Source organism: Heloderma suspectum, chromosome 17 (genome assembly GCF_057233095.1).
Source record: "Heloderma suspectum isolate Gila_16-S chromosome 17, 16-S_ref, whole genome shotgun sequence".
NCBI lineage: Eukaryota > Metazoa > Chordata > Lepidosauria > Squamata > Helodermatidae > Heloderma > Heloderma suspectum.
In genome coordinates, this window is record NC_139474.1 from 8,369,059 (window position 1) to 8,393,412 (window position 24,354).

At 49.3% G+C, this 24,354-nt stretch overlaps 2 protein-coding genes across 5 annotated transcripts in view; one reads left to right on the top strand and one right to left on the bottom strand.

Moving 5' to 3' along the window:
- The window catches only part of ATL3 (atlastin GTPase 3), a 38,414-nt gene extending 27,897 nt beyond the window's left edge, over positions 1-10,517 (bottom strand). Inside the window, exon 1 of one of the 3 annotated variants that reach the window (XM_084823594.1) lies at positions 10,431-10,517. Coding sequence is in view for 1 of the 3 variants with exons in the window: in XM_084823593.1 (XP_084679719.1) it covers positions 5,646-5,664 (19 nt within the window). In the remaining 2 variants the exon portion in view is untranslated. Of the gene's footprint in view, positions 1-2,566; positions 2,762-5,645; positions 5,763-10,430 lie in introns of those variants that run through there. The other 2 variants (XM_084823593.1, XM_084823595.1) reach the window with 2 other exon arrangements.
- Positions 10,518-10,633: 116 nt separating this feature from the next.
- Positions 10,634-24,354, top strand: part of RTN3 (reticulon 3) — a 50,712-nt gene continuing 36,991 nt past the window's right edge. The window contains exon 1 of one of the 2 annotated variants that reach the window (XM_084823603.1): positions 10,634-10,841. In XM_084823603.1, the coding sequence (XP_084679729.1) occupies positions 10,727-10,841 (115 nt within the window). In that variant the 5' untranslated portion in view covers positions 10,634-10,726. The remainder of the gene's footprint in view (positions 10,842-24,354) is intronic. The other variant, XM_084823604.1, reaches the window with a different exon arrangement.

Sequence of the window (24,354 nt, forward strand, 5' to 3'; positions counted from 1 at the left end):
GGAGCGGGGCGAGGGCATGTTTGCAGAAATCCAGCGCAAAGATCTTCTGCCAGGGTTGTTCCTGCCGTTCCTAAGCTGCTTTTTGGCAAGCTGCACGCTCAGGACGAGGCTTTGCGCGCTCCTCAGAAACGCAAACTTCCGTGAAAGGGAAAAGGCAACACCGCATGCATGCAAGCCAAAAAAAACAGAAAAAACAAAGCAAAAAAAAACCCACAGGCCACTCACATACCAAAAGCTTTGCCAGCCAACCGCTGCCGGCTATGAGTCAGAAACAAGACCACTCCCTGCCTCAAAATGTGGGCCTGTTTTGCGTTTAGCAGCACAAGGATCCTGTCCACGCTGTGGAGGAGAGGCCTTGCACAAGCTGCTGACCCATCACCAGCCATGATTGTGGCAGCCCCCCTCTGTTTTCATAACCCCAGTTTCCTGCTTCCAACAGTGGCCAGCCAGGTGGAGGTTCACAAGCTGGGGCATGAAGGCCACAGACAGACCTCCCCTGTTGCTTGGCCTCCCCTCCAGCAACTGGTATTCTGGGGTATACTGCCTCTGAATGTGGAGGATCTATTTACCTATCGATAAATGTCTCCTCCTCCAGGAACCTGTCTAAACCCCTTTTAAACGCCGTCTATTTATTATTATTTAATCACTTAATTTATATTCCGCCTTTCCGCTAAACAGTGGCGCTCCAGGTGACTAGCAATAAAATACAGATTAAAAACAAGATCTTAATTAAAACATAACAACACATAAAACAAATAAATTAAAAACACAACAAATAAGCAGCATCCAACCAATTAATTTCCAGAGGTGGGGCCATGTTAGACTATTGCAGCAAAAACAACAAAGCATTTTGTGGCACCTCAAAGACTAACCAATTTATTCTGGTCCATGAAAGTTCTTGCCAGAATAAACCGGTTAGTTTTTAAGGTGCCACAAGGCTCTTAGCTGTGTTTCCAACGATTTCAAAACCTCTTCAGCAACAGACCAGCTTATATGCCAAAGGCCTGCCAGAATAAAAATGGCTTGGCTTGCTGGCAGAAGGGCAACAGAGAGGGAGCCAACCCAGCCTTCCTCAGCAGGGAGTTCCACAACCTGGGAGCAGCCACCGAAAAGGCCCTCTCTTGCATCCCCACTAAACGTGCCCCTGACAGTGGCGGACTCCCCGAAGATCATAAAACCCAGGCAGGCTCATATGGGAGAAGGCGATCTTTCAGGCAGCCATATACAGCTTTATAGGTCATAACCAGCACTTTGAATTATGCCCAGAAATAGACCGGTAGCCCATGAAGCTGTTGTATCTAAGCAGGGAAGGCCCGAGGTATTTCGCTGCCTCAGGCACCCCTTCCCATTCACCGTGCTGGCACTTCAACATGAGCAATGGGACACCCTCTTACACCATACACGAAGGCTGTGGGGTAGCTTAGGGGCCATGTGGCCCACAGGTCTCTCCTCCAACACTTTGCTGCCGCCTCCTAGCATCTACTGCCCGAGGTGACTGCCTCACCCTGACTAATGGTAGGCCCGGCCCTGTATCTAAGCTCACAGCCATCATTACATCTTGTAGTAGCAAGTTCCATATGTCAGTTACTACTACGATTTTAGCCTTCTCTCGCTGTTATTTCCCAGAAACCGGTATTCAGAGGCATGTTATGAACTATTTTTTAAAAATCCTTCATCCTGCTTCATCCGGGCATGACGCAAACTAATCCCACTAAGATAACATACAATAAAACAATAAAATTAATCGTCATAATAAACCAAATTTGACACAGCTAAACCAATAAATCAGGCTAATCACGTAACCCAACTTGGGGCCTGCCAGATGTGTTGGACTACGACACCTATCTATCCAGCCAGCATGCTGAAGGATGGGAATTGTCATCTAACACATCTGGAGGGCACCAGATTGGAGAAGACTGACATAAGCAAACTTAAAACATCCAGGCAAATTTTAAATGGTGTTGACCTGGCGTCGAATAGATTGTAAAGCCAGTCATACCGCCATGGGGCATTCTAGAACTGGGGTGCCACCAGAGAAAAGGCGCTCCCCTTGAGGGCACACAGAGAACAGCCTCAACCAAAGATCTTAAGCCAGTCGTCCCAAACCTGGTGCCCTCCAGGAGAGTTAAGACTACAACTCCCATGATCCCCAGATAGCAGGTAGATCGCTGGTTGATTTGCAACAGATCAGCAAGACTGTCTGACTCCCAATAGCCTGACAAGAGCAACTAAAAAGCTTTCCTCACCCACAAATTTAGGGTGCTGAAAAAGATCATTTGAGGCATTAGGGAAACCAGAAGTGTCTTTTTGTGTGAAAGGACTTGTGAGCTTGGCTCTGGTACCAGCCACAAATTCCTGCTCTGAGTATATGCTCAGAGGCACCCTCCTCCCTAACTCTTAGCACACGTCCAAGTGCCCAAGCCATTATTTTGCGCCTGGTTGCGGGTTGTGGACCACAGGGTTCTAGTTAGAAAAACAAACCACCCTAGATCCCACACGTTTGAAGTCTGCCCTCCTCTGGCTCAGGCCTTTTCAGGTATGCAGGTTGTGCGAAGGAGTTGCCTACCTGGGGAACTTATTTTGGATGCTCGAGATTGCCACGCTACCTGGATCAGCAACCTGACCCAACCTGGCAGCGTAAACCAGCGAGCGATTGGGAAATATGTTGAAAGACGAGTTGAGGAGTCTGCCTGCAGAGCATGAACGTGGAACGGGAACGCCCCCCTCGTGGAATAGATCTCTGAGGCCTCTGCCAAACACAGGGGCTATTTCCTGATGCAAGGCAAGGAAACTGTAGTAACAGTAACAAACGGTAACGGTAATAAATGTAAGACTTCTACCTACAAAATATGTAAGACTTCTACCTACACGCACACACACACCCCTCATCTGAATTTCCCAGGCTGAAATCTTATGCACGTTTTCCTAGATGAATGCAGCAGTGCTTACTTCGGAGCAAGCGTTAGCTCCGAAGTAAGCACTGCTGTGTTCACTCTAGGAAAACGTGCATAAGGGGCGTCCCTTACACTCTCCACTGAGCTTTTCCCAACCCGGTGCCCTCCAGATGCGCTGGAGAAATGTAGAGGGGGCCGCAGCTCAGCGTTTTGCATGCAGAAGGTTCCAGGTTTGATCGCTGGCATCTCCCAAGTAGGGCAGGAAAAACTCCTGCCTGAAACCCTGGAGAGCCGCTGCTGCCAGTCAGTGTCGACAATACTGGGCTAGATGGACCCAGGGTCCATAAGGCAGCTTCCTATGTTCCTAAGTAACTCCCATGGCCCCAGGTTGGGGAAGGGCTGTTGCACGGAACCCCAAGCTCTCCCCAAGACCTAACGGTGGGTCCATTTCCTACTCTCCTCCAGGGGGAATGCCCGTTCATAAGGCTGACCCCAAGTTCTGCCCATGCCTAAAGGGTGAGCACTCCGGTGCCATGGGGGAACCCATCCCTATAGGGCAATGGTGGCCCTCCAGATATCCCCGGGCTGCAACTCCCATCATCCATAGCCAGCATAGCCAATGGTGCTGCAGTCTCACAGCATGTGGAGGGCTACACATCCCATCTCTGCTGTAAGGAATTCTATGCCCTAGTAGCGGGCTGGGATTGGTGGGGCGGAGGGCAGGGCAACATAGGGGGAGCTGAGGGGTGGCAGTAGGCGGAGCCGAGGGGTCACAGGGATGCACAGCAGCAACCCATTGTACAGAAAAGGGAAACTGAGGCAAATTAACTTTGAGGTTACGCCTGCAAAGCAGAGGGCTGGGAGGGGGAGAGTCAAACAGCAACACAGAAACGCTCCTTTGGACCCATATTTTTCTGTCCCAGTTACAATCCCCATTGCACAGAGAAGAGTAACTAAGAGTAACTTCACGACCATTAGTGCAAAGTAGGGGGTGATCTCTCTTTTTTTATACACACATACAATATCACAGTCTGTTACTCTCTCTCTCTCTCACTCCCCCTTTCTTACTTTAAGCACATGGGACCCAATCCAGAATGGTGCTGCCCCACCCACACAAAGCAGCAAGCCAACCCTGCTATGCCCTCTCCTGCTTAGGTGCTACATTGTTCTATGGGACCCAACCTCTCCATATCCCTAAGGGATGGGTTTGAAGCCCCCTCCTGTGTAGGGAGGCTCAGCCCTATAAGATCACCCCATCCCTACGAGGATCTCTCCTATGTAGTTCCTGCTATCCCGATAGGATCATCCCATCCCTAGCGGTGACTTCATGCCCCTTCCTCCAACAGCATCCCATCCTTAGGAAACTAAGCTTTCCACACGCCATGGGGAAAATGCTCCAGCCAGCCAGCCCCCATAAGGATGGCGATTGTCTATGGGGAAAATGCACGAAGTCCCAAGTCCCGTATAGAGGTGGTGGTGGTGGTGGGATGTGGGTCGCCATCTCCATAGAGGGATCCTTACATCCTGCTCCACAGCCACCCCACCCTAACAAGGGACCCACCACCACCACCACCACCTCTATACGGGGCTTCGTGCATTTTCCCCATAGACAATCGCCATCCTTATGGGGGCTTCTTGCGTTTTGCTCCACAGGGGACCTAAGCATCCCTCACATGTCTACAGGGGGCTCAATGGATTTTCCCCACAGAGAGTCGCCATCCCTATAGAGGGAGAATTGCATTCTGCTCCACAGGAACCCCAACTCTACAGGCGACCCAAGGACCCCCCCCCATTTCTAGAGGGGGCTCCATGCATTTTCCCCACAGAGAGTCGCCATCCCTACAGAGGGCGAACTGCATTCTGCTCCACAGGAACCCCCAACTCTACAGGGGACCCAAGGACCCCCCCTCATTTCTAGAGGGGGCTCCATGCATTTTCCCCACAGAGAGTCGCCATCCCTACAGAGGGCGAACTGCATTCTGCTCCACAGAAAGCCCCAACTCTACAGGCGACCCAAAGACCCCCCCCCCATTTCTAGAGGGGGCTCCATGCATTTTCCCCACAGAGAGTCGCCATGTCCCTACAGAGGGCGAATTGCATTCTGCTCCACAGGAACCCCAACTCTACAGGCGACCCAAGGACCCCCCCTCATTTCTAGAGGGGGCTCCATGCATTTTCCCCACAGAGAGTCGCCATCCCTACAGAGGGCGAATTGCATTCTGCTCCACAGGAACCCCCAACTCTACAGGGGGCCCAAGGACCCCCCCTCATTTCTAGAGGGGGCTCCATGCATTTTCCCCACAGAGAGTCACCATCCCTACAGAGGGCGAATTGCATTCTGCTCCACAGGAACCCCCAACTCTACAGGGGGCCCAAGGACCCCCCCTCATTTCTAGAGGGGGCTCCATGCATTTTCCCCACAGAGAGTCGCCATCCCTACAGAGGGCGAATTGCATTCTGCTCCACAGGAACCCCCAACTCTACAGGGGGCCCAAGGACCCCCCCTCATTTCTAGAGGGGGCTCCATGCATTTTCCCCACAGAGGGCCGCTGTATAGGGGTCTCCTTGCATTCTGCTGCACCCTCTCTTTAGAGGGGGCTCCATGCAGTTTCCCCAGAGAGGGTCCTTATTCCCCATGCACTCGCTTCCATGGGGAGAAGCCCCCCACACACACTCCCGACCCCTTAAATCAGTGGGGCGTCCCGCCACGGGGACGCTTTCCATATCCCAGGCAAAGGAGGGGGCCCTTACCGGCCGCTTCCAGCTTCATACCACTCGCAGCCGCCGCCGCCGCCGAAAGAATGACACGAAGCCGCCGCCGCCGCCGCCTTCTTCCCGCCCCCGTCCCATCCCCGAGCAAGCAAAGGAGGAGCCGCCGGCGCAGGCATGAAGCAGGGAAAGAAGGCAGGGGAGCGGGGAGGCTTGGAAATGCATGCTGGGAAGCGGAGTCCCCGTCGTGCCACGAGCCTAGGGAGAACCGGCCCGGGCGAACTACAACTCCCAAGAAGCCAAGCGAAAATCGCGCGGGGGGGGGGCAGATGCATGTCGGGAGATGTAGTTGAAACGCGGGAAATGGACGAGTCGGGCCGAAAGGGAGTCGCCGGGATGGAAGAGACGTTTGGAGGCGGGGCTCTCGAAAAGCATGCCGGGGGACGTAGTCCACTACTACTTTTGAGGGTTCCAGCGGCCTTGCTCCTCTGCGTGTGAAACAGCAGGCTGTTATGTGACAGGCGGAAATGTTACCGGGGAAGCTTTCCCCGGCATAGAGAGAAAGCGATGTGGAGAAGGGGCAAGCCTTCCCGGGTTAATTTCCGCCTGCCGGGCTGCTAGAGCAGGGAGCAGGAGGGAAAGTTGGCGACCTTGTTTGCTGACTGAGTTTGAATGTGGAATAGTGGAAATGGAAAATCTCAGAGGGACAGGAGAACGGCTGTTATCTAGCTTCCTTTCTTTCTTATCAGCACTGAGATTATTATTGCAAGGGTGTTTGCATTGCAGGTGTTAAGTATATTTAAGTCTCCCTGAGTTAAAAGCACACATGATTCGGTTTTAATTCTCCTTCGATTCTGACATGTAAATGAAACTGGTAATTAAAACGAAAATACTCAAAGTGGATTTTCTGGCTGGCAGCAAGCAGTGGTTTTTGTTTCTTGGCTTCGGTATTTTGGTGGCCCTCATGCAAGCCCCACGTGCCCTTATAGATCTAGCCGACAAAGGTCCGTCTAATCAAAGCTATGTTTTCCCAGTAGCAACGTATGGCTGTGAGAGCTGGACTATAAGGAAGGCTGAGCGCCGAAGAATTGATGCCTTCGAACTGTGGTGCTGGAGAAGACTCTTACGAGTCCCCTGGACTGCAAGGAGGTCAAATCAGTCCATCCTAAAGGAAATCAGCCCTGACTGCTCATTGGAAGGACAGATACTGAAGCTGAAGCTCAAATATTTTGGCCACCTAATGCGAAGAGAAAACTCCCTGGAAAAGATCCTGATGCTGGGAAAGACTGAAGGCAAAAGGAGAAGGGGACGGCAGAGGATGAGATGGCTAGATAGCATCACCGATGCCATGAATATGGACTTGAGCACACTCCAGGAGAGAGCGCAGGACAGGAAGGCCTGGCGTGCTATGGTCCATGGGGTCACGAAGAGTCGGACACGACTGAACAACAACTGTCACTCATACAGACTACTGCAATTTGCTGCATGTGGGGCTGCCCTTACAAACGCTTAGAAAACTACCACTGATACAGAATGGCGCTGCCTGCCTGCAAAAACACGCTACACCCATTCTGAATCAGATGGGCAGATTGTGGGATCCACTTGGTTTTTTACTAGTCCTCTGAGAGGCACCAGCCAGAGCCTGCTGCAAAAGACTTACACATAGAATTAAAGATTGCTGGGCCCTGGAGTTCCTTTTGAGTACCAAAACTGAACAGAGCTCCCAGCCCTTCAACTTAACAATCCACGCCAGTTATCCTAAGCTTTCTTTATTTCTGCAATATAATTTAGGGTGGGGAGGAGACATTTTGTTGCCACTATTGTTCAACAGTTGGGAGTTGGAAATCATCCAGAGAACTACCAGTAGATCCAGACAGAACTTATGCCAACCCCTGTTCCAAAACATCTGTATTGCTTACCAATTTGATTCTGGGCACAATTCCAGCTACCGTTGTTGGCCTTTCATCCTGGGTTTAAGGAGTGCCTTCCCCAATACAAGTCCTGCTCCATGTTCCTTCCTTTACAGTTCAGTCCTAAGCATGTTTACTCTGAAGTCTCTTCGAGTTCAATAGGACTATAGCTCTAAGAAGTGTGTCTAGAATTGCAACCTCAGGAGATACAGTTGTCATCTAACAGGAGCAAGGCCTTTTCTGTGGTAACTCTAGAATTGTAGAAGGCTCAATTGTGTGTGTAAGTCACTTCAAGATGGACTTTTGCTGTAGGATGCGAGACATAAATTTAATAAATAACAATAAATCCCCCAGGAAGTCTATCTATGTGTTCTTTCCTGGTCACCTGTCATAGACAGGCGATGGCACTTTTATTCTGCTAGATGTTTGCGGATTAGCAGAGATGTCTTACCATTGACTGTATTCACTTAAAGGCTACAATCCTATGCCCAGTTACTTGGCAGGAAGTCCTACTGAACTGGTGGGGTTTATTTCTGAGCAAACACACACAGGAGTTGACTGTGTGTTTTTATTAGGGGTTGGGGGGGGTTGAAAGATGGTCTATAAATATCAGAACAAAAGAATCAATGGCTACTACTCAGCTATATGTTATCTCCAGTATCAGAAGCAGTATGAATGCTTCTCAAATCCCAGTTGCAGGGACACATGAGTTGGGGTGCCATTGCACTCATGTCCTGCATATGGGCTTCCCGTAGGTATCTGGTTGGTCATTGTGAGAATAGCATCCTGGATTAGATAGACCTATGGCCTGATCCAGCACAGCTCTTATGTTTTTAATCAGGACATGCAAACAGAGGGTTGAACATAGGAACTGCCTTACACCGAGAGAGATCATTGGTTCATCTAGTATTAGAACAAAAGAAAGAGGGCATGGAGAGAGGGTTGACATCCACTCAAAATTACAAATAAAAAAATTCTGGTGGTGGAAATGGTGATAAGGGCTCAACAGGGGAATTCAATTACATATACTTTGGCTTCATTACAAATAGGATATTAAGACTCTGAGGCTGAGCCAAAGACTTCCAGGAAAAGATTGGCGGCTGCACAGAGGCATTCTGGGAGGCAGTTCCAGGCGTAAGGGGCAGCAAGGGGGGAAATGGGGAGCCGGTTCAGGGAGCAGGAGAAAGGGTGCAAGCCGCCTGCCTATGGTGGCAGATGCTAAGGAGCAACAGTTAGGTTTTATTTATCAAAAGTATTTTTAACCAGCTCCTCAAGCATAAAGGCTACCGGACCAGCTTATATGCACTCAGTAAAGCAAGAGAGTCCCTGCCTGCAGGCTCACAATCTAAAAAGACACGACACACAAGGACCTGGCAGAATGTCCCTGATTCCCCTCTCATCTCCCTCTCTATACAGCTTGCTGGAATGGTTGCTGGTGGTGACAGCTGAGGGAGGAGGAATTTTGGAGCGGTTTGTGCCATGCAGCCTGTCCTGCAACCCCTAGGCTAGCCTCCTGCCCTCAGGAGCGGTAAAGGACACTGTCCCATCACCAGTGTTAGGAAAAGCATCAAATATAAAACTGCCCGTATCATACTGCCCTATGGTGCAACCACGCTTGGAATACTGTGTACTGTTCTGGTCTGGTCGCTGCACCTAAAAAAGGATATTGTGGGGCTAAAAAAAGTGCACAGAAGGGCAACTGAAATGATCAAGGGGCTGGAGCAACACCCCCATGAGGAAAGGTTACAACCTCTGGGGCAGTGTAGCTTAGAAAAGAGGGGAGACATGATAGAGGAGTACAAAATGATGCATGGCATGGAGAAAGTGGACAGGGAGATGTTTTTCTCCTCTCATAATGCTAGAAACCAATGGGGTCATCCCATGAAGCTGATTGGTGGGAGATTCAGGACAGATGAAAGGAAGGGCTTCTTCACACAGCACAGAGTCAAACTATGGAACTCACTTCCACAAGATGTAGTGATGGCCACCCATTTGGATGGCTTTAAAAGGGGAATGATCAAATTCCTGGAGGAGAAGGCTATCAAGGGCTACTAGTCCTGATGGCTGAATGCTACCTCCAGAATCAGAGGCAGCCTCCCTATGTACACCAGTTGCTGGGGAACATGGGCGGGAGGGTGCTGTTGCACTCATGTCCTGCTTGTGGGTTTCCAGTGGGCAAGCTGGTTGGCCGTTATGTGAACAGAATGCTGGACGAGATGGACCCTTGGCCTGATCCAGCAGGACTCTTCTTAGGTCAGCTCTGTTCATGGAACAGGGAAGGGGCATCTTGCGTCAGGCAGCAAAATATCTTAAGACCCGCCATGGCAGGAGTCTTTCAGATGGCTGAGGGTAGCAAAGCATGGACTTCATATTAGCTTTAATCACATTTTCTTGCACCGGAATTTCCCGTTATGTAGTTTTGCATGCTACATAGTTTAATTAATTTAATTATTTAATTAATTCTACCACATGGCATGTAGGAAATTCAAGCAGCAGTTATCATGCTTTAAAAAAATAATGTGAAAAGACATCTACAAGGTGGTTTTGTCAATGTACATATTTATTTAAATTAAATCAACTAACTTAAAGGCAGGCAATCAATAATAATAATAATAACAGAACCCTCTTGACAGCCCTCGTAAAAATACGTTTGGAGAGAAAATATGTATAAGGGCGCGGATGCTCCCGCCCGAGCTCCTCTACTCAAAGCTTCGAAAGTGACTCAAAAAGCCAATTTAAACACACACACACATCGCCCGCCCGCTCCTTTTTGCCGTTTATTCAAGCCCCTACTACGGTTACTACGCACGCGCGCTCAGCGACGTAATAAGCAGACCGGGAAGCGCGCCAGACTGGGCCGGCTCACACGCATGCTCAGTGCCCGGCTACCTGAAGTTCCGCCCCCCGCGACACTCACCGGCAGGAGAAGGAGCCCCCGAAATGGTCCGCGGGCGGGCGCATTAGGCGCGCCCTTCGCCCGCTACACACCCTTCTCAGTGCGCCTGCGCCAACGGGCAGCCGCCCAGGCCCGCCCCTCCGCTGTACGCCTGCGCAGCGCGCCGGCCCGCCGCCCCTGCGGCCGCGCGTGCGCAGCGCGCCCTTGCCGCCCTCAGCTTTGTCAGTCAGCGCCTGTCCGCCGAGAGGGACGGTCGCTCGGAGCGGAGGCTCTCGTCGCTGATATTTTTTTTTTGCTCCTCCGCCCCTGTAGACGAAATGGCTGAGCCCGCCACCCAGTCCTCGTATGTTTCTTCCTCCGCCGGAGGTGGCTCCTCGGAGCCGGGAGGACGGGACCTCAAGGGGGCAGGTCCCCCGCCTCAGTCTTGCGCTGGTAAGGGCTGGGAGGTGGCCAGGGAAAGGAACAGCGGGGTGGGGGGGGAGGGTTGGTGAAGGGAAGAGCCTGCAGGGTTGGTGGGCACAAGGCAGCAGGGGGGCGGGGGCCGCAGTCCAACACAAGAGAGCCCCTGAGGACGTCAAAATTCCCTGGGACCCTTGAATCAGTGCCTTCATTAAAAGCCAAATCATCCCCCCCCCAATTAGGACCAGCCCAGGCATTTCAGCTTTAGAGTTGCAGAGAGCCCTTCCTCTGGCTGCATGGGGCAGAAAAGCACAAGTAGCCATTATTGCAACAACAACACATGCAGGGAGAGTTAAAAGCAGTCCTCTGTGGAGTCCAGGGAGCCGTCTCCATGAGGTTTGCCATGTGGCCTGTGCAAGGTTTGAGAGCTGGGCTGGGGTGGGTGCTGTAATTATCTTTTTAGGACATGGATAGCGGCTGCGTTCGGAGAGGCAGTTCAGGTAGTGCCTTCGTGGAGGCTTTTGTCGGCGCAGTCCTGTGTGTGTGTCTTCTCAGAAGTAAGCCCTGCTGGGTTTAGTGGGGCTTAACTCCCAGGTAAGTGCGTATAGGATTGCAGCCTAAAGCGTGCGTTCTGTTAGGACAAATCCCAAGTTCCCGGTGATGATATATTATGTGAGCTCTTGAGCTCCCTAGAGCTGCTTTGAGCGCCATTGTTTTGGTAGAAAGGTGGGGTATAAATCAAATAAATAATTAAAGCCCTTCTTCAGGTTGGCTGGTTAAAAGAAAAGAGGGAGAGAGGAGCGGGGGGAGAAAGAGGGAAAGCCATGTTGCAGGGGGAGGAAAGGTTGTGGTTTGCTGAGTAGGAAAGAGCCTGCAAGTATGTGGACGTGGGTACGGGGTGTGAGGAAACATTTCTCAGTAGGGTGACTTAGAAGAACATCTTCCATTAGAACCAAATTTGACAAGGCCGGAGTTCCGAATGGGGTGTGCATGCTTCTGAGTTACACAGATGCTGTCTTCAGCACTGAAGGTTTAAATCACGATTTCAAAAGGGGCGAATCGCTATTTCTGAGGGGATCCTGCTGCAGGCAGTGATTATAACCTTCCTAAGAAACACCTTTGCACCCCCTCTTAAAATGATTTTTTTTTCCTGAACAGCCAGCTTAGAGAGAGAGCTCTGTGTAACTCAGAAGCTAGCCTGCGAACACTTGGAGGTCCTACTAAGGGTATTTGACTGTCTCTGAGGAAGAATCAATGAACAGAGGATGAGAGAAGTGGGGAGCTGAGTCAGACTGTTAGGGAGGGATGGCCAATGGTGGGTCATGCTGAAGGAGAGGAAGGGTGTGGCAGCTAGGTTTGGGGGTGACTTCTGGAAGAAAATGGCATTTGGGATTAACTTGGGCTGGTGTTCATTTGAAAGGTGTAGCATGGAGGACTGCAACAAAAGACATGTGAGATGTGTGGGGTGATCAAAGGTTGGAGTGCCAATGGGACCAAGTCTGGGGAAGGTGGAATGGGGGCTGAATTGCTTAGACCCATGTCAGGATGTGGCCGGGGGAGCAGGGGTTAGAAGGCAGACAATTTAAGAGGTGCCATGGGTGTGTAGTACTGGTGCTATGGAAGAATTATTACATTTCTAATCTGCCTAAAAACCAGTGTTGCAAACAGTTAAAAGGCTAAACATGCAGCAGAAACAGTTAAAAATATAAATTCTCAGATCAGGCTGCTGAGTGAAGGGGTTGTATATATTTGACCTGCGAGGTTTGCGGTTGCTTTTAGGGGTGGCCAATGGAGGAGTGAATTTAATAGTCTTTTGTACATGTGGGTGGGATTCCTCCAGCCCTCCAGCAAGCAGCTGCTTCCTAATCCACCATTTCGAATGTCTTGCAGTCTGTCGAGTATGATGCAACCGGGAGACTTGAATGTATGGATCTGGGGAATGCCATTCCCTGGTACCGAGGTGGGGGGGGGGTGGGATTCTTAATGAGATGAGGGAAGAGGCATCCTGCATTTTAAGGGCACTCTTTTAGCAAACGGACCAGGGCGTACAAACAACCCACCCCAACCTATGCCTGCAGTTGGATCAATGTGGCTTTTGTACCCCATCGGCTGTGCTTCTGAACATGATCCCTCACTAAGCATTTGAAAAACAGCAGATGGGCTGGAGTTTGGGAAGGGAGTGGTGCCGCGACTGGAAGGTGGGGAAAGGAAAGCTTCTGCCCACTCCATTTTTGATAGATTCAGTTCCAGGAGGTGCCTCTTGGCTCACGTAGGAGCAACCATTTTTCCGTGCTTTGGAGGAGCTCACCCTGGGTTTTTCTTTTGGCTCTGATTTTCACAGTGTAGGCCAACAGCTTCCAAAATTGCCCCCCCCCCCGCAGGTGATCCAGCTGAAGTGGGGTGTTGGCTTTTGCAAGGCAGATACCCCGTCACCATTATCTCCTGTGATGGTCTCATGGTATATTGCCAATTCCCACTTGAAACAAGAATGCAGTTCATTGTCATAACTATTGTTATTATTTCACCCTTAATAGAGAAAAATCCCCTGTAACCTCCCATTTGGGGGGAAGTAAAAGGGGGTGCTTAGTAAGTTGGCTGTGAGAAGGCAGTATCTGTGCCAGATACTCCCATTTCATGATGCCTTTTGGCAACTGGAGAGGGGGGCAGGGAAGATCATCAGACAAAGCAGTGACTATTTAAAATATGTCTCCCCCCATCTCTCCCTCCCCCTTTCCCGTAGCCTGGGGTGGATTGGAAAGTAGACAGGTTCTTGTCTTTTGCCTTCAGGGGAAGCTGGAAAGAGACCTTCTCCCATGCAAAAATCTGCACTGCAGATGCCTCTTGGAGGGTGAAAAACATGGGCCAGGTGACGCTGCCTTAAAGGGGCCGTGTCCTGCAACTCTGCGGTCTGACAATAGCCTTGCCTTATCAAGCTTCGCAGCTTGGGTGATAAACTGACTTTTTAAGAACGGTTGTGGGTTTTGTTTCTAAATTCCTGACCACGCTCCTTCCCTTGCATGGGCATATTAGTAGCGTCTGGTATGCGGCAGTTCCTAGTGCCAATGTTTCAGGCAAGATGCAGTCTTCCTGGCTGTCAGGAACTTGGGAGCCCTGGTGTATTTTTATATCTCCCACCTGCCAGGCCTCTCAGGCTATTCCAAGACATGGATGCTTTCCTGCCTTAAGAAATAAGCGCACCTTTTTCTGTGGGATCTGTCTTGGGTCTATAGAGTCAAGGTCAAACAGAAACGAATGAGCAGTTGCCCGTTGTCTTTTGGCTGACCAGTGGGCCTACACATGTGATGTATGACTTCGTGCCAGATGGGGAGGGGATATGGTTCCTTGCCAGCCAGATAACAGCTTCCTTGTCTGTAGCCTGATCTTTTTGCCCTCTCGGGTGAGAGACATCTCTTCAAAGCCCGCTCTCCTTCTCTGGTGAACTCAAACCAGCTGCCTCGGGTATCACACCCTTTCATCGCCCATCCTCCTCTAGATATGCCTGGACTTCAATCCCTTCTGTGAAAGTTCAGTCAGGCTCCGGGCATGAGGCTGCAAAGCTCTTGAGCAGCTTTCCCCAAACTGGGGCCCTCCAGATGTGTTGGACTGCAGCTCCCAGCAGGCTAAACATGCCAGCCTAGCTGGCTGGGGGCTGCTGGGGGCTGCAGCCCAACACATCCGGAGGGCCCCAGGTTGGGGAAAGCTTCTCTAGGGGGAACGCTTGAGCTTCAGGGTCACTTGACTCAACGCAGAGCTAAGTATGGACTCTGAATGCCTCACACCTCCCCAGCAGAAGCTGTGTAGTACTGTCTGCATCATCTTCAAGTTGCATCTTAGGTTAAAAATGTGTTGGAGAGAATGTGGGGCGTGCGTCCACGTGGGCATGTATCCCAACGTGGCCAGTGGCTGGGAATCATGGTAGTTGGTGTCCAGCACATCTCCGGAGGACGCTAAGTTGGAGAAGCCTGGTGCGTTCGAAGCGCTTTGAACTATAAACGCCAGGTGGTATTATTGCTGAGGAGTCACAATTCCAGCTTGGTTGAACCGCGTGCCAGTTTCTCAACCTCTCTGCAGAGGTATTCTTCCTAGTTGTTGTAACTGTGAAAGGCTGCGTTATTTTGGTTGCTTTGTTGGTGCTGCCGCTGTGTCCACACCACAGATGTACCATGCAAGACCAGAATTTGGCACTGGGTGTAGAATTCATTGTGTTAATAAGCAGTCAAGTTTCTAGCCCCTCAGGCTGCAAAGATAGGTTTGAAGGATGTGTCGCAATGTTTTGTGAAACCTCAGAAGCTGGGCTGTATGTGTGCATGTACGAGTGTTTGGAGCAAGACTTCCAGCAGCTGGGTGCGTGTATAGCACCTTCCCATGATTCGCAGGCAAGGTGGGACAGTTTGGCGTAAGCCATGTTTCAAATTGGCAAGAGAAAAAGGCAGATGTAAATCAGCTATTTCCATTGAAAACCCAGTTTTCCATTGAAACCTTTTGCTATATCTTCTAAACAATGGTGCATATCTGATGGCCAAACCTTGTTAATTTGTAACGCAATCGAGTACTATTTACATTGTTCCATTCTTACAACCAGGCTCTTTGTTGCATTTCTATGTTTTACATGCTTCCTTTCTTTCTTTTTTAACCTAAGGAGGGAACGTCTTTAAAATAATCCCATGTAGGGTCTTCCTTATGACCAGCAACCATGACAGTTCATATTATTAAATATGGGCATATAAGAACCTCTGCACTGCATAATTCTGCCCTTTCTTCTTTCCAGCATTGCTCCGTTTTGCTGCATTCTGCCTTGGCCTAGCCCCACCCTCACAAAAACAAACCAGCAAGCACAGCCAATGGGTAGAAGTGAGGTCTGATAGTTACTGGGCAAACCAGAGCAGGGTCATTTCATAGGAGGAAAATGAAGCGGCTGATCCTGGTAGACAAAGTATAAATCAAGGGTGGGAAACGTGTGGCCCTCTAGAATGTTGTTGGACTGCAACTCCCATCATCCTGTTGGCTATGCTGGCTAGGACTAATGGCAGTCCATCAACACCTGCCCAGAGGGCCTGCTCCTCGTGGTTCCACATGGACCTACGACCCATCTGGATCCACCTAGAGAAGAGCCTTCAGTGTGGTGGCCCCCTTTCTTTGGAATTCCCTGCTCCTGGAAGTCAGGCAGGCACCAACATTGTGTTTGCAGCGCCTCCTGTAAAACAGCACTGCTCCAGGAGGCATTTCTTAATTGACCAGTCAGAGTTTCTATTGGCATTCTGTTTTTTTAAAAAGCATGATTCTAAGGTGGTGTTTTAATCTTTTTATTCTTTCACTGTTTTATCTTTTGCATTCCCCGCTCCGAAATCTGTTTTCGATACGGAGCAGTGTACAAATATTGTAAATAAATCTGGAGGGTTAGTGCATGCTGGTCCAGTTTGGCCAGTCTGTTTGTTCCCTCCTGCCAGTGGGAATGGCTAAATAAACCACAGGCGCTTGTCTGTGCTTTGTTTATCATGAGATCTGGACTCAGAACTCTAGCTTGTCTCTCCCCAAACAAGCCAGAGTCATAAGCCAACAATAAATTTGGGCTTATGACTCTGGCTTGTTCGGGGAGAGACAAGCCAGAGTTCTTGGTTCCGATGTCACGATAAACGAACCACGGACAGAGGGTCTGTGGTCTGTTAAGCCACTCCCACTTGCAGGAAGTGGCAAGCAGGAGCAATTGAGCTGCGTGTATTTTCTCCAGAACCCTGGCTTATCGTTTTATTTATTTATTTATTTCTATACCGCCCAATAGCCGAAGCTCTCTGAGCGGTTCACAAAAATTAAAACCACACGGTAAACAATAAAACAATATAAAATATATAGAACATTAAAGCCACAATATAACAATGCAACCACAATAAAACCTAGCAGCAGTGCAGGAGTTTAAAATACAGATTTAAAACGGCAAAGCTAAAAAGTTCCGAAAGCTAAAATGCTAAATCGTTGTGTTTAGACATAGCCAGTATATCTGGTAGAAAACATTCATTTAGACTGGAGGTTAACTATAGGGCTAGACATGCTTATATTCAGATGATTGAATATTAGCCAAGTTACCATTTAAGAGAAACATTGTATTTACTTTTTAAAAATTTGTTATCCATCCTGCTAGCTAGAGCCATTCCTCTTAACATTGGGGTGGTCTTGATGCATTGCACAGAAGGGAATGCATTATAATATTCCTGTACTTATAAACGTGTTAGGTATTTAATGGTGCCTTCACCTCTGGACATGGAAGTGACCTGAAAATGTCTAATCACCTAGGATTGGGTAGTTCAGAATCCAGCTGCTGAATCACTCTGACAGGACACAACATCCTCTCCCTAAAAATGGGATGGCATGGGCCTACTTTGCCCCAGGGTGGAGAGCTCTCCCATTTACCAAACTCAATTAATCTGACTAGAAGGTAAGAAATGGCCAAATTATGGGATTGTAGCAATTACCTTAATTCCCTCTGCCTCGGAGTTGTTAAGGAGCGCTGTGCTGAGTTGCAGAACCCGTTCTAGAAAGCTTGGGTTTGCTTCCCAAAAGGTTGAGGTGTCAACTTGGTCTTCGGTTTCTTGGTCATCTGTGGTTCTGCTTTTGTGCTCTACTTCTGGGGCTTTTGCTCTTGGACACAAGCACATGGCTGTCCCCATATCCCAGGGGTGGGCAACTCACAGCCCTCAGAGGGCGGCTGTCCAACCCACTGCAGGGGCCCTGGTGCCCAATTCATTGCTACCATACAGGGCGTGCTGGGGGGGTCATCCCCACGTGCTGTGTTCTGAGCAAAATCGGGTTTCTGAGAGCCAGCCAAACAGCTTTTGAGATCCCAGTGCTGCAGGGAAACAATCATCGCACATGCTCTCTACTCATGCACCCTGTTTTCCAGCAGAACCAAGAGTGCTGGGAAAGCGAGCACACCAGGAGAGTCGACCTGGTGCACCTTCTTTCCCAGCAGGATCAGTGATCTGGAACAGGATGTGGGATGGGTGTGTGTGATCATGTGGATAGGTGCAGCCCCCAGCCACCCACCCAACACTACATGCGGCCCTCAGGGCTGTAAAGGTTGCCCACTCCTGCTATGTCCAGTTGGTAGCAGATTAATCGCTCTGCCAGTAGGATGTTGAGTTTAAAACCTTGCGTAGACTATGCCACTGTTTCCCTGTTGCATTATCAATATCTGGCAGGCACAGATAATAGTTTGCCTAATCAGATACCGTAGCAAACTATAGCTTGCTCAAACCAGGAAGGGAAGGAGTGTGTGAAGGAAGGAGGGGGAGTGCAGTGATGACCCAACCATGGCTTGGCCATGGAGTCGGAACGTCCGACTCACATCCTTGGTGCCTTCCCTGGAACGTTGACAGAATTGTTGGGTGGCTATGGGGTTTACACATGGCAGCAGAATGAATGCGAGAATGGATATTACCATTTTAGTAACCATATATTGATATTTTACTGTATTTCCTGTCTTAAAATGTTTGTTTATGAGTGGCTTTGGGACAGCGTTTCGTCTTGAAAAGCAGGGTAAAAATCTGTTAAATACAAATACCGCTTCAGGCTATACCTGAACCCTTAAGTGGGGAATACCACTTTTAGTTGCCCTCACCACACACACACACACTCACACACACCTACCTGAAAATAGAAAGCTAATGCATTGAGGGGGGAGAGGTGTCCCAGACTAGCCGCTTGGTTGCTGTGCCAATTTTCTGTTTGCAGCAGTGAAGATTGGAGCAAGAAATGTGATTCCCACCTGCAGCCTGAAGTGTTTTAATCCATTCTATCAACTGGTTCTGCTGCATATTTAGTGTAGGCCTGAACATTCTGTGACTTCTTTTTAAATTACTATTCCTATCCCACTGAGATCAGTGGCATATGTTTGCTCATGGATCAGTTTATTACCATTTGAAATGCTTTATGGTGGGGTGATGAATGCATAGCATTGCTCATGGTGTGATTCCTTTCTTTGAAACGTTGTTTCTTGGGGAGGAAAAAGGGCCGTGACCCTGCAAATGTTTGTCCAAGTCATACTTTAATGGGGGGGTGATTGTGATTTGAGGGTGAGTGACACCAAGTGGCACCAAGATGCCATAAATATGTCACAAAGCTCTTAAAAGTTGACATGATGCCAAGGGCTGGACTTTGCTACTTGATGATACCAGCAGCCAGTAACTTGGGAGCAGCCCGCCACATGGAAGACCTCAGGCTGATGTTGCACTTCTGGGGAGCCCCTGGAAAGTGAAGATGCCCCCCCCCCCCCAATCCATGTGTTTCCTTAAGTATCCTCGGTCTGATGTGCAGTGGGGCGAGTGCCTCTGTAGTGTTTGGGGGGACTAATTCGAGGCTCGTTAGAAATATTGGACTCCAAGCAGCTCCGTTAATATCTGGAATCCCTGCCATGAGTTGGGTTATTGCCCCTCAAGTAATTAGGAAGAGTCTCTTGTTTGGATGCGTTTCCCCTTTTGCAAGACAGCCTAATTGTGCTTCTGCAAGAGTTGACAACCTCCTTTTCTCATCTCTCTGTTTTTGCGCATTGGGAATACACTGCTTTTTCACTAAGGCAACTCTAGGCTGCCTTCCAGCTTTGTCTCCGCAACATGCAATCTCATCAGCCATCACAACACGCCACTCTCTGCTCTGATCCGCACTGCATGTGCTGGCTGCTGTTGCCTCAGCTAGGATGGTCTTCATGGTAGCTTTTTTTAAAGAACAGATATCCATAGCTCACTTGAGGGCCGAAACAGACATGATGTGGGATTTCCATCCTCCCTTCTCGCAGCATTTTTCTCTCTTTTAGGCAGCTGTGGCGAAGAGGATCCAAATGTGGGTTGGAGAAGCCACACTGGAGGAAGGGATGTTTAACCCCTCTCTGTTCTGCTGTGGCTGAATCAGTCTCAGAGTTAGAGCAAATTATGGGGCAGTGCCAAAGGCAAGGCAACAAAGCAGGCAGATGGTCACACACAAATGTTTCTGTCAAGTAGGGGATTGGGCAAAGGTAGGAGTGGTCCATAGAATCATAGGGTTGGAAGGGGCCTGCAAGACCATTGAGTCCAACCCCCTGCTCAGTGCAGGAAGCCTGCCTCCCAGGCAGTCTCCCATCCAAGTACTAACCAGGGCTGACCCTGCTTAGCTTACAAGATCAGATGAGATCGGGCGCATCCAGCCCTTGAATGTCTAGGTACAAGCAAAGGCCAAAGCACAATTAAGCAGTAAGTTACCACACACTGTCCAGAAACAGAGCCAAATGAGAGTCTAAGGTCAGTAGCAAGGCACAAGAGCAGGTGAAAGATGTTGTTCCAGCGTTGGCTGGGCTAAAACTGAAGGTTTGTGTAGCCAGAGCTTTCTGAGCCCTACCCAGGGCTCAGCTGCAGGCCCTCTGGCAAAAGGAGGAGGCTGTTGCCCCTGAGGAGTCCTTCCTTCCTGAGGAGTCGTCCTTTGCAATCGAGCTCTCCTCAGAGGAGCCCTGTTGACCTGCCTCTTGAGGCGGCGACGCTCTCGGGGGCTAGGTGGTTGCCCAGCCTCTGCCTCGGAGGCGGAACTCCCCTCCTCCTGCAGAGATGGGCTAGCAGTGATCTCCTCTGAGGGCCCAGGCTCCCCTGGATCTCCTGATGTGAGTGGCTCCTTGGCATCGACTGTCTCTGAGGTCTCGCGCTCCTCCTCAGAGGAGGATCCCTCCAGCAGAGGCATGACACTCTCCCCGCAGTCTTTGCTTTTAGGCCCATAGGGGAGCTTTAGTTTCATTTTTAAGTCAGGAAATAGATGGCATTCCTCAGCAGAAGTGGTTTTCGGTCAGGGGTCCCATGGAGGTGGTTCTCGTAAAAGTCATAGTTAATGAGACTTCAATTAATTAAGGGAGCTGGTGCAGTGTAGTGCCTAACGCTGCTGGGGTGTCCCCTGATTTGAATCCGTATCTGCCGCAAACTCACTAGGGCCGGGCCTGCGAGCTGGGAACGTTGCAGCAAGGAGATGCAGAACTGGAGGGACAGAAAATCCATGCAGAACAGCCAGAAACTAAATATAGGCAACCTAATATGTTTAAAGTGGTGCATTTGTATTAAAGAGTTTGGGGCCTGGTGCTTGACATTTATCCCACTAACTCGACCCTCGTCCTGAACCCTGGTAGGTGGGAGCAGGTTGACTTCTTACTAAGCAATTGAGTACAATTCTGACTGCACACTCCTTGATCTCATAGAATCATAGGGTTGGAAGGGGCCTGCAAGACCATCGAGTCCAACCCCTGCTCAGTGCAGGAAGCCTGATTCCCAGGCGGTCTCCCATCCAAGTACTAAGCAGGGCTGACCTTGCTTAGCTTCCGAGATCACTCTTCCTTTATATTTCCAGAAGTGAAAGGGCCAGAGACTCTTTAAATTAGAACTGGAAATTCCAGGGAGAGGTCTGGAATATCCTTAAGGGGGGCAGATCCCATTCATGTAACACAGAGATAATACCTTTCATACATTCCTGAGAGAATTTTGATTTTGTGCTTTGCACACACAGAAGCTATGGAAAGACAAAATGAAGTGGCAGAGAGGACTATACTGCTTTAGACAGGTGGAGTACCTCTTTTGCTCCCCATATTTTTTTTAATCCTGCAAATCAAAAGTTAGCACACCAGAGGAAATGTTTCTAGCTTATTTACAAGGCTTTTTTTTCACTTTGGGAAGCATAAAAGTGTTCCCTAACTGCAGTCTGTAGAGTGGTATAGTCCATTCTGTCAACGCAGGACTGCCCATTCTGTCAACCCCCATCTCTGCCACCTCATTCTGCCGCATTTGTAGACCGGGCCTCGGTGCTGTATGTTATTAGAAATAAGTACTGAGCTGGGTTCAGCCATGCAGGAAAGTCATGGTCCCTGATCCTAGCTACAGTGAGGTAGGCTGTGGCTACTTGGTAGCGAGAGAAACTGCACATAACTCAAAGGTTGTTGTTGTTTTTTAGCCAAGTCATAGAGATAAATAATTTTCAGCAAATGTTACGGCAAGGCCCACGGTAGGTAAGGACCAGAACTACCTGCTCTGATCCTTTTATATTTATTTCCACTCCTCAGTTATGGTCCTAAAAACCCACATAAACATTCATGCTCAAGAATTTTAGTAACCTCATATAGCAGCAAGACTTCCGTGCTGCACTGTCATCCTTGTTAAAGGAAGCTTAGCTGTTGCTATGTTGGGAAAGTAATCTCAGTCATGCATTTTTTTCAGAACTTTCATTTTGCTGCGTCACTTAATAAAAACCTTTGTCCCGCATTATTTTGATGACAGTCCTTCACGCAAGACTACGAAGATTACCTAACCCCCAGGAATTTTTATTAGTGCACTTTCCCACACGTACGTTTAGGCCACAAATAACTAAAATGAGAAAAGAATTGCTAATTCTGTGTAAAGTTTCCCTGCCCAGTTTGCGTGACATGATTCTTTCTGTGAGTGAGTGATTTCTGTATCTTTATGTATTTACATATTTATAGGCTGCTTTGCGGCTCAAAATAGAACATCAAAATTCATAGGACACCAAAAAAAAAACCCATAAAAACTATTAGCACAATTTCTCAGCAACAGTACTAGCAAACAAATCCAGTCAAGCAGCAATAAATAAAAAACAGTCAATAACCAAGCAGGAAAAACAACAAAACTAAATAATATAGCAGTTCTAAAATTGATCATGAAATCTCTGATGAATAGAATAATTTTATCTGAATGATGCTAATGTAGATTCCTCCCTTGCTTGTCTGGTGTCAGGAGCGCCCTAGTGTAGGGATGTATGAAAGTTCTGCCACGGATCTCGGGGAGGCCAATTGCCAGCGCATTTGGCCCCCTGAAATCGGTGGCGGAACGGCCCGCCACCCCCCTAGGACGAGACTTACCTTGGGCGTATCTTCTTGGTGGCTCCGGCGGCGGCAGCCGGTCTCCCGACCGGCTGCCACCTCCGCCATTTCCAGGTTTAAAAAAAAAAAGTGATAGGCTACGTAAAGATTTACGTAGCCTATCACGGCTGACTTAAAAAAAAAAAAAAAAAACGCGCGTACGCAAATGGCAGCAGCCATGGCCACCGCCATTTGCGTTTCTTATTTTGTCACGTCTTAGTCTACGTAAACATTTACGTAGACTAAGACGGCAAAAATAAGGGGAACACAAATAGCGTAGCGTCTACGCTATTTGTGTTCCCCTTATTTTCGCCGTCTTAGTCTACGTAAATGTTTACGTAGACTAAGACGTGCCAAAATAAAGAACACAAATGGTGGCGGCCATGGCCGCCGCCATTTGCGTATGCGCATTGTTGTTGTTGTTGTTGTTTTAATCAGCCATGATAGGCTACGTAAACATTTACGTAGCCTGTCACGGCTGACTGCAGGGACGCAAACGGCGGCGGCTACAGCCACCGCCATTTGCGTCCCTGCTAGCCAGTGGCCAGATGTCCGGCTGCTGGCGGAGCCGGCCGGTGACTTCGCAGAATCGCTGCGGAGCACAGCCGGCCAGCCAGGATTCCGGGGGGGAGGAACGGAACACCTCCCCCCCCCCACCATCAACATAATCCGTGGAAAGGTAAGTCAGTTTCGTACATCCCTACCCTAGCAGCCTCTTTCAGTACACCCTAATAGCCAGTTCAAGACACAGACGAAAGGATTCTTTTTAAGGCTTTAATCCTTTTACAACTTAATGACTCTTTCAGATGCTAATCACCAGCGACCAAGCAATGAACAGCGGAGTAGCCTATGTGCCGGGTAGGCAGTTGGTCCCCGTTTGAAGGAGAATCACTTGAAGACCCTGAACCTATGGGCTAGGGAGAGATCCTCCCTCTTTCCCTTGGGTCCACGGGAGGTGGCCGTTGCTTGCACGCCAAACGGGTGCTACACCTCCTTTCTGCGCCCTCCATCGTTCATCACTCCCTGCATCTGCGTCGAGTATCTAGCAAGCCCCCCTCCTGCACTGTCTAACTGCCTGGGTCACTATCTCAGGAATGCCAGCAGGAGGAATCTCTGCCAGCTGCTGTGCCTGTGAGGGATGAGCTGACTCCTCTCCCACGGATTGCTGATCCTCCTCAGAATCAGAACTGCTCTGGGGTTCTATCGGCTCAGTTTCCACCCTGACATCTAGGGAGGAGGACATTCTGTAAACGAGAAGCCACCGCTGAGAAGGCCCTGTCACCTATTGGCTCCCACCTCACAAAGTCAGGGTGCTTCGACATGGGTGTCTGTCGCAAACCATTGGGCAGGTCCTTATGGAAGATGGCGATCCTTCCAATACCCAAGTCCCAAGCTATTTAGGGCTTTTTATTTATGAGCCAGATTAACACCAGTTTTATGAGTTCCTACAATTAGACCCTGTTAGACTTAGAATGGTCTGGATCCAGATTAGCTCAGGGAGCATCTTCTCCCATATGAACCTCCCCCAGTCTTGAGATCAACCAGTGAGGCTCTGGTAAACGCACTGCATCATTTAATTGGTACATCAGCTTCCACAGGAAGCAGTCTTTTCTGTAGTGGCTCATGGGTGTTCATTTGTCATTGTCTCCTGTCATTTGTCCAGAGACAGGCAAACAGTAT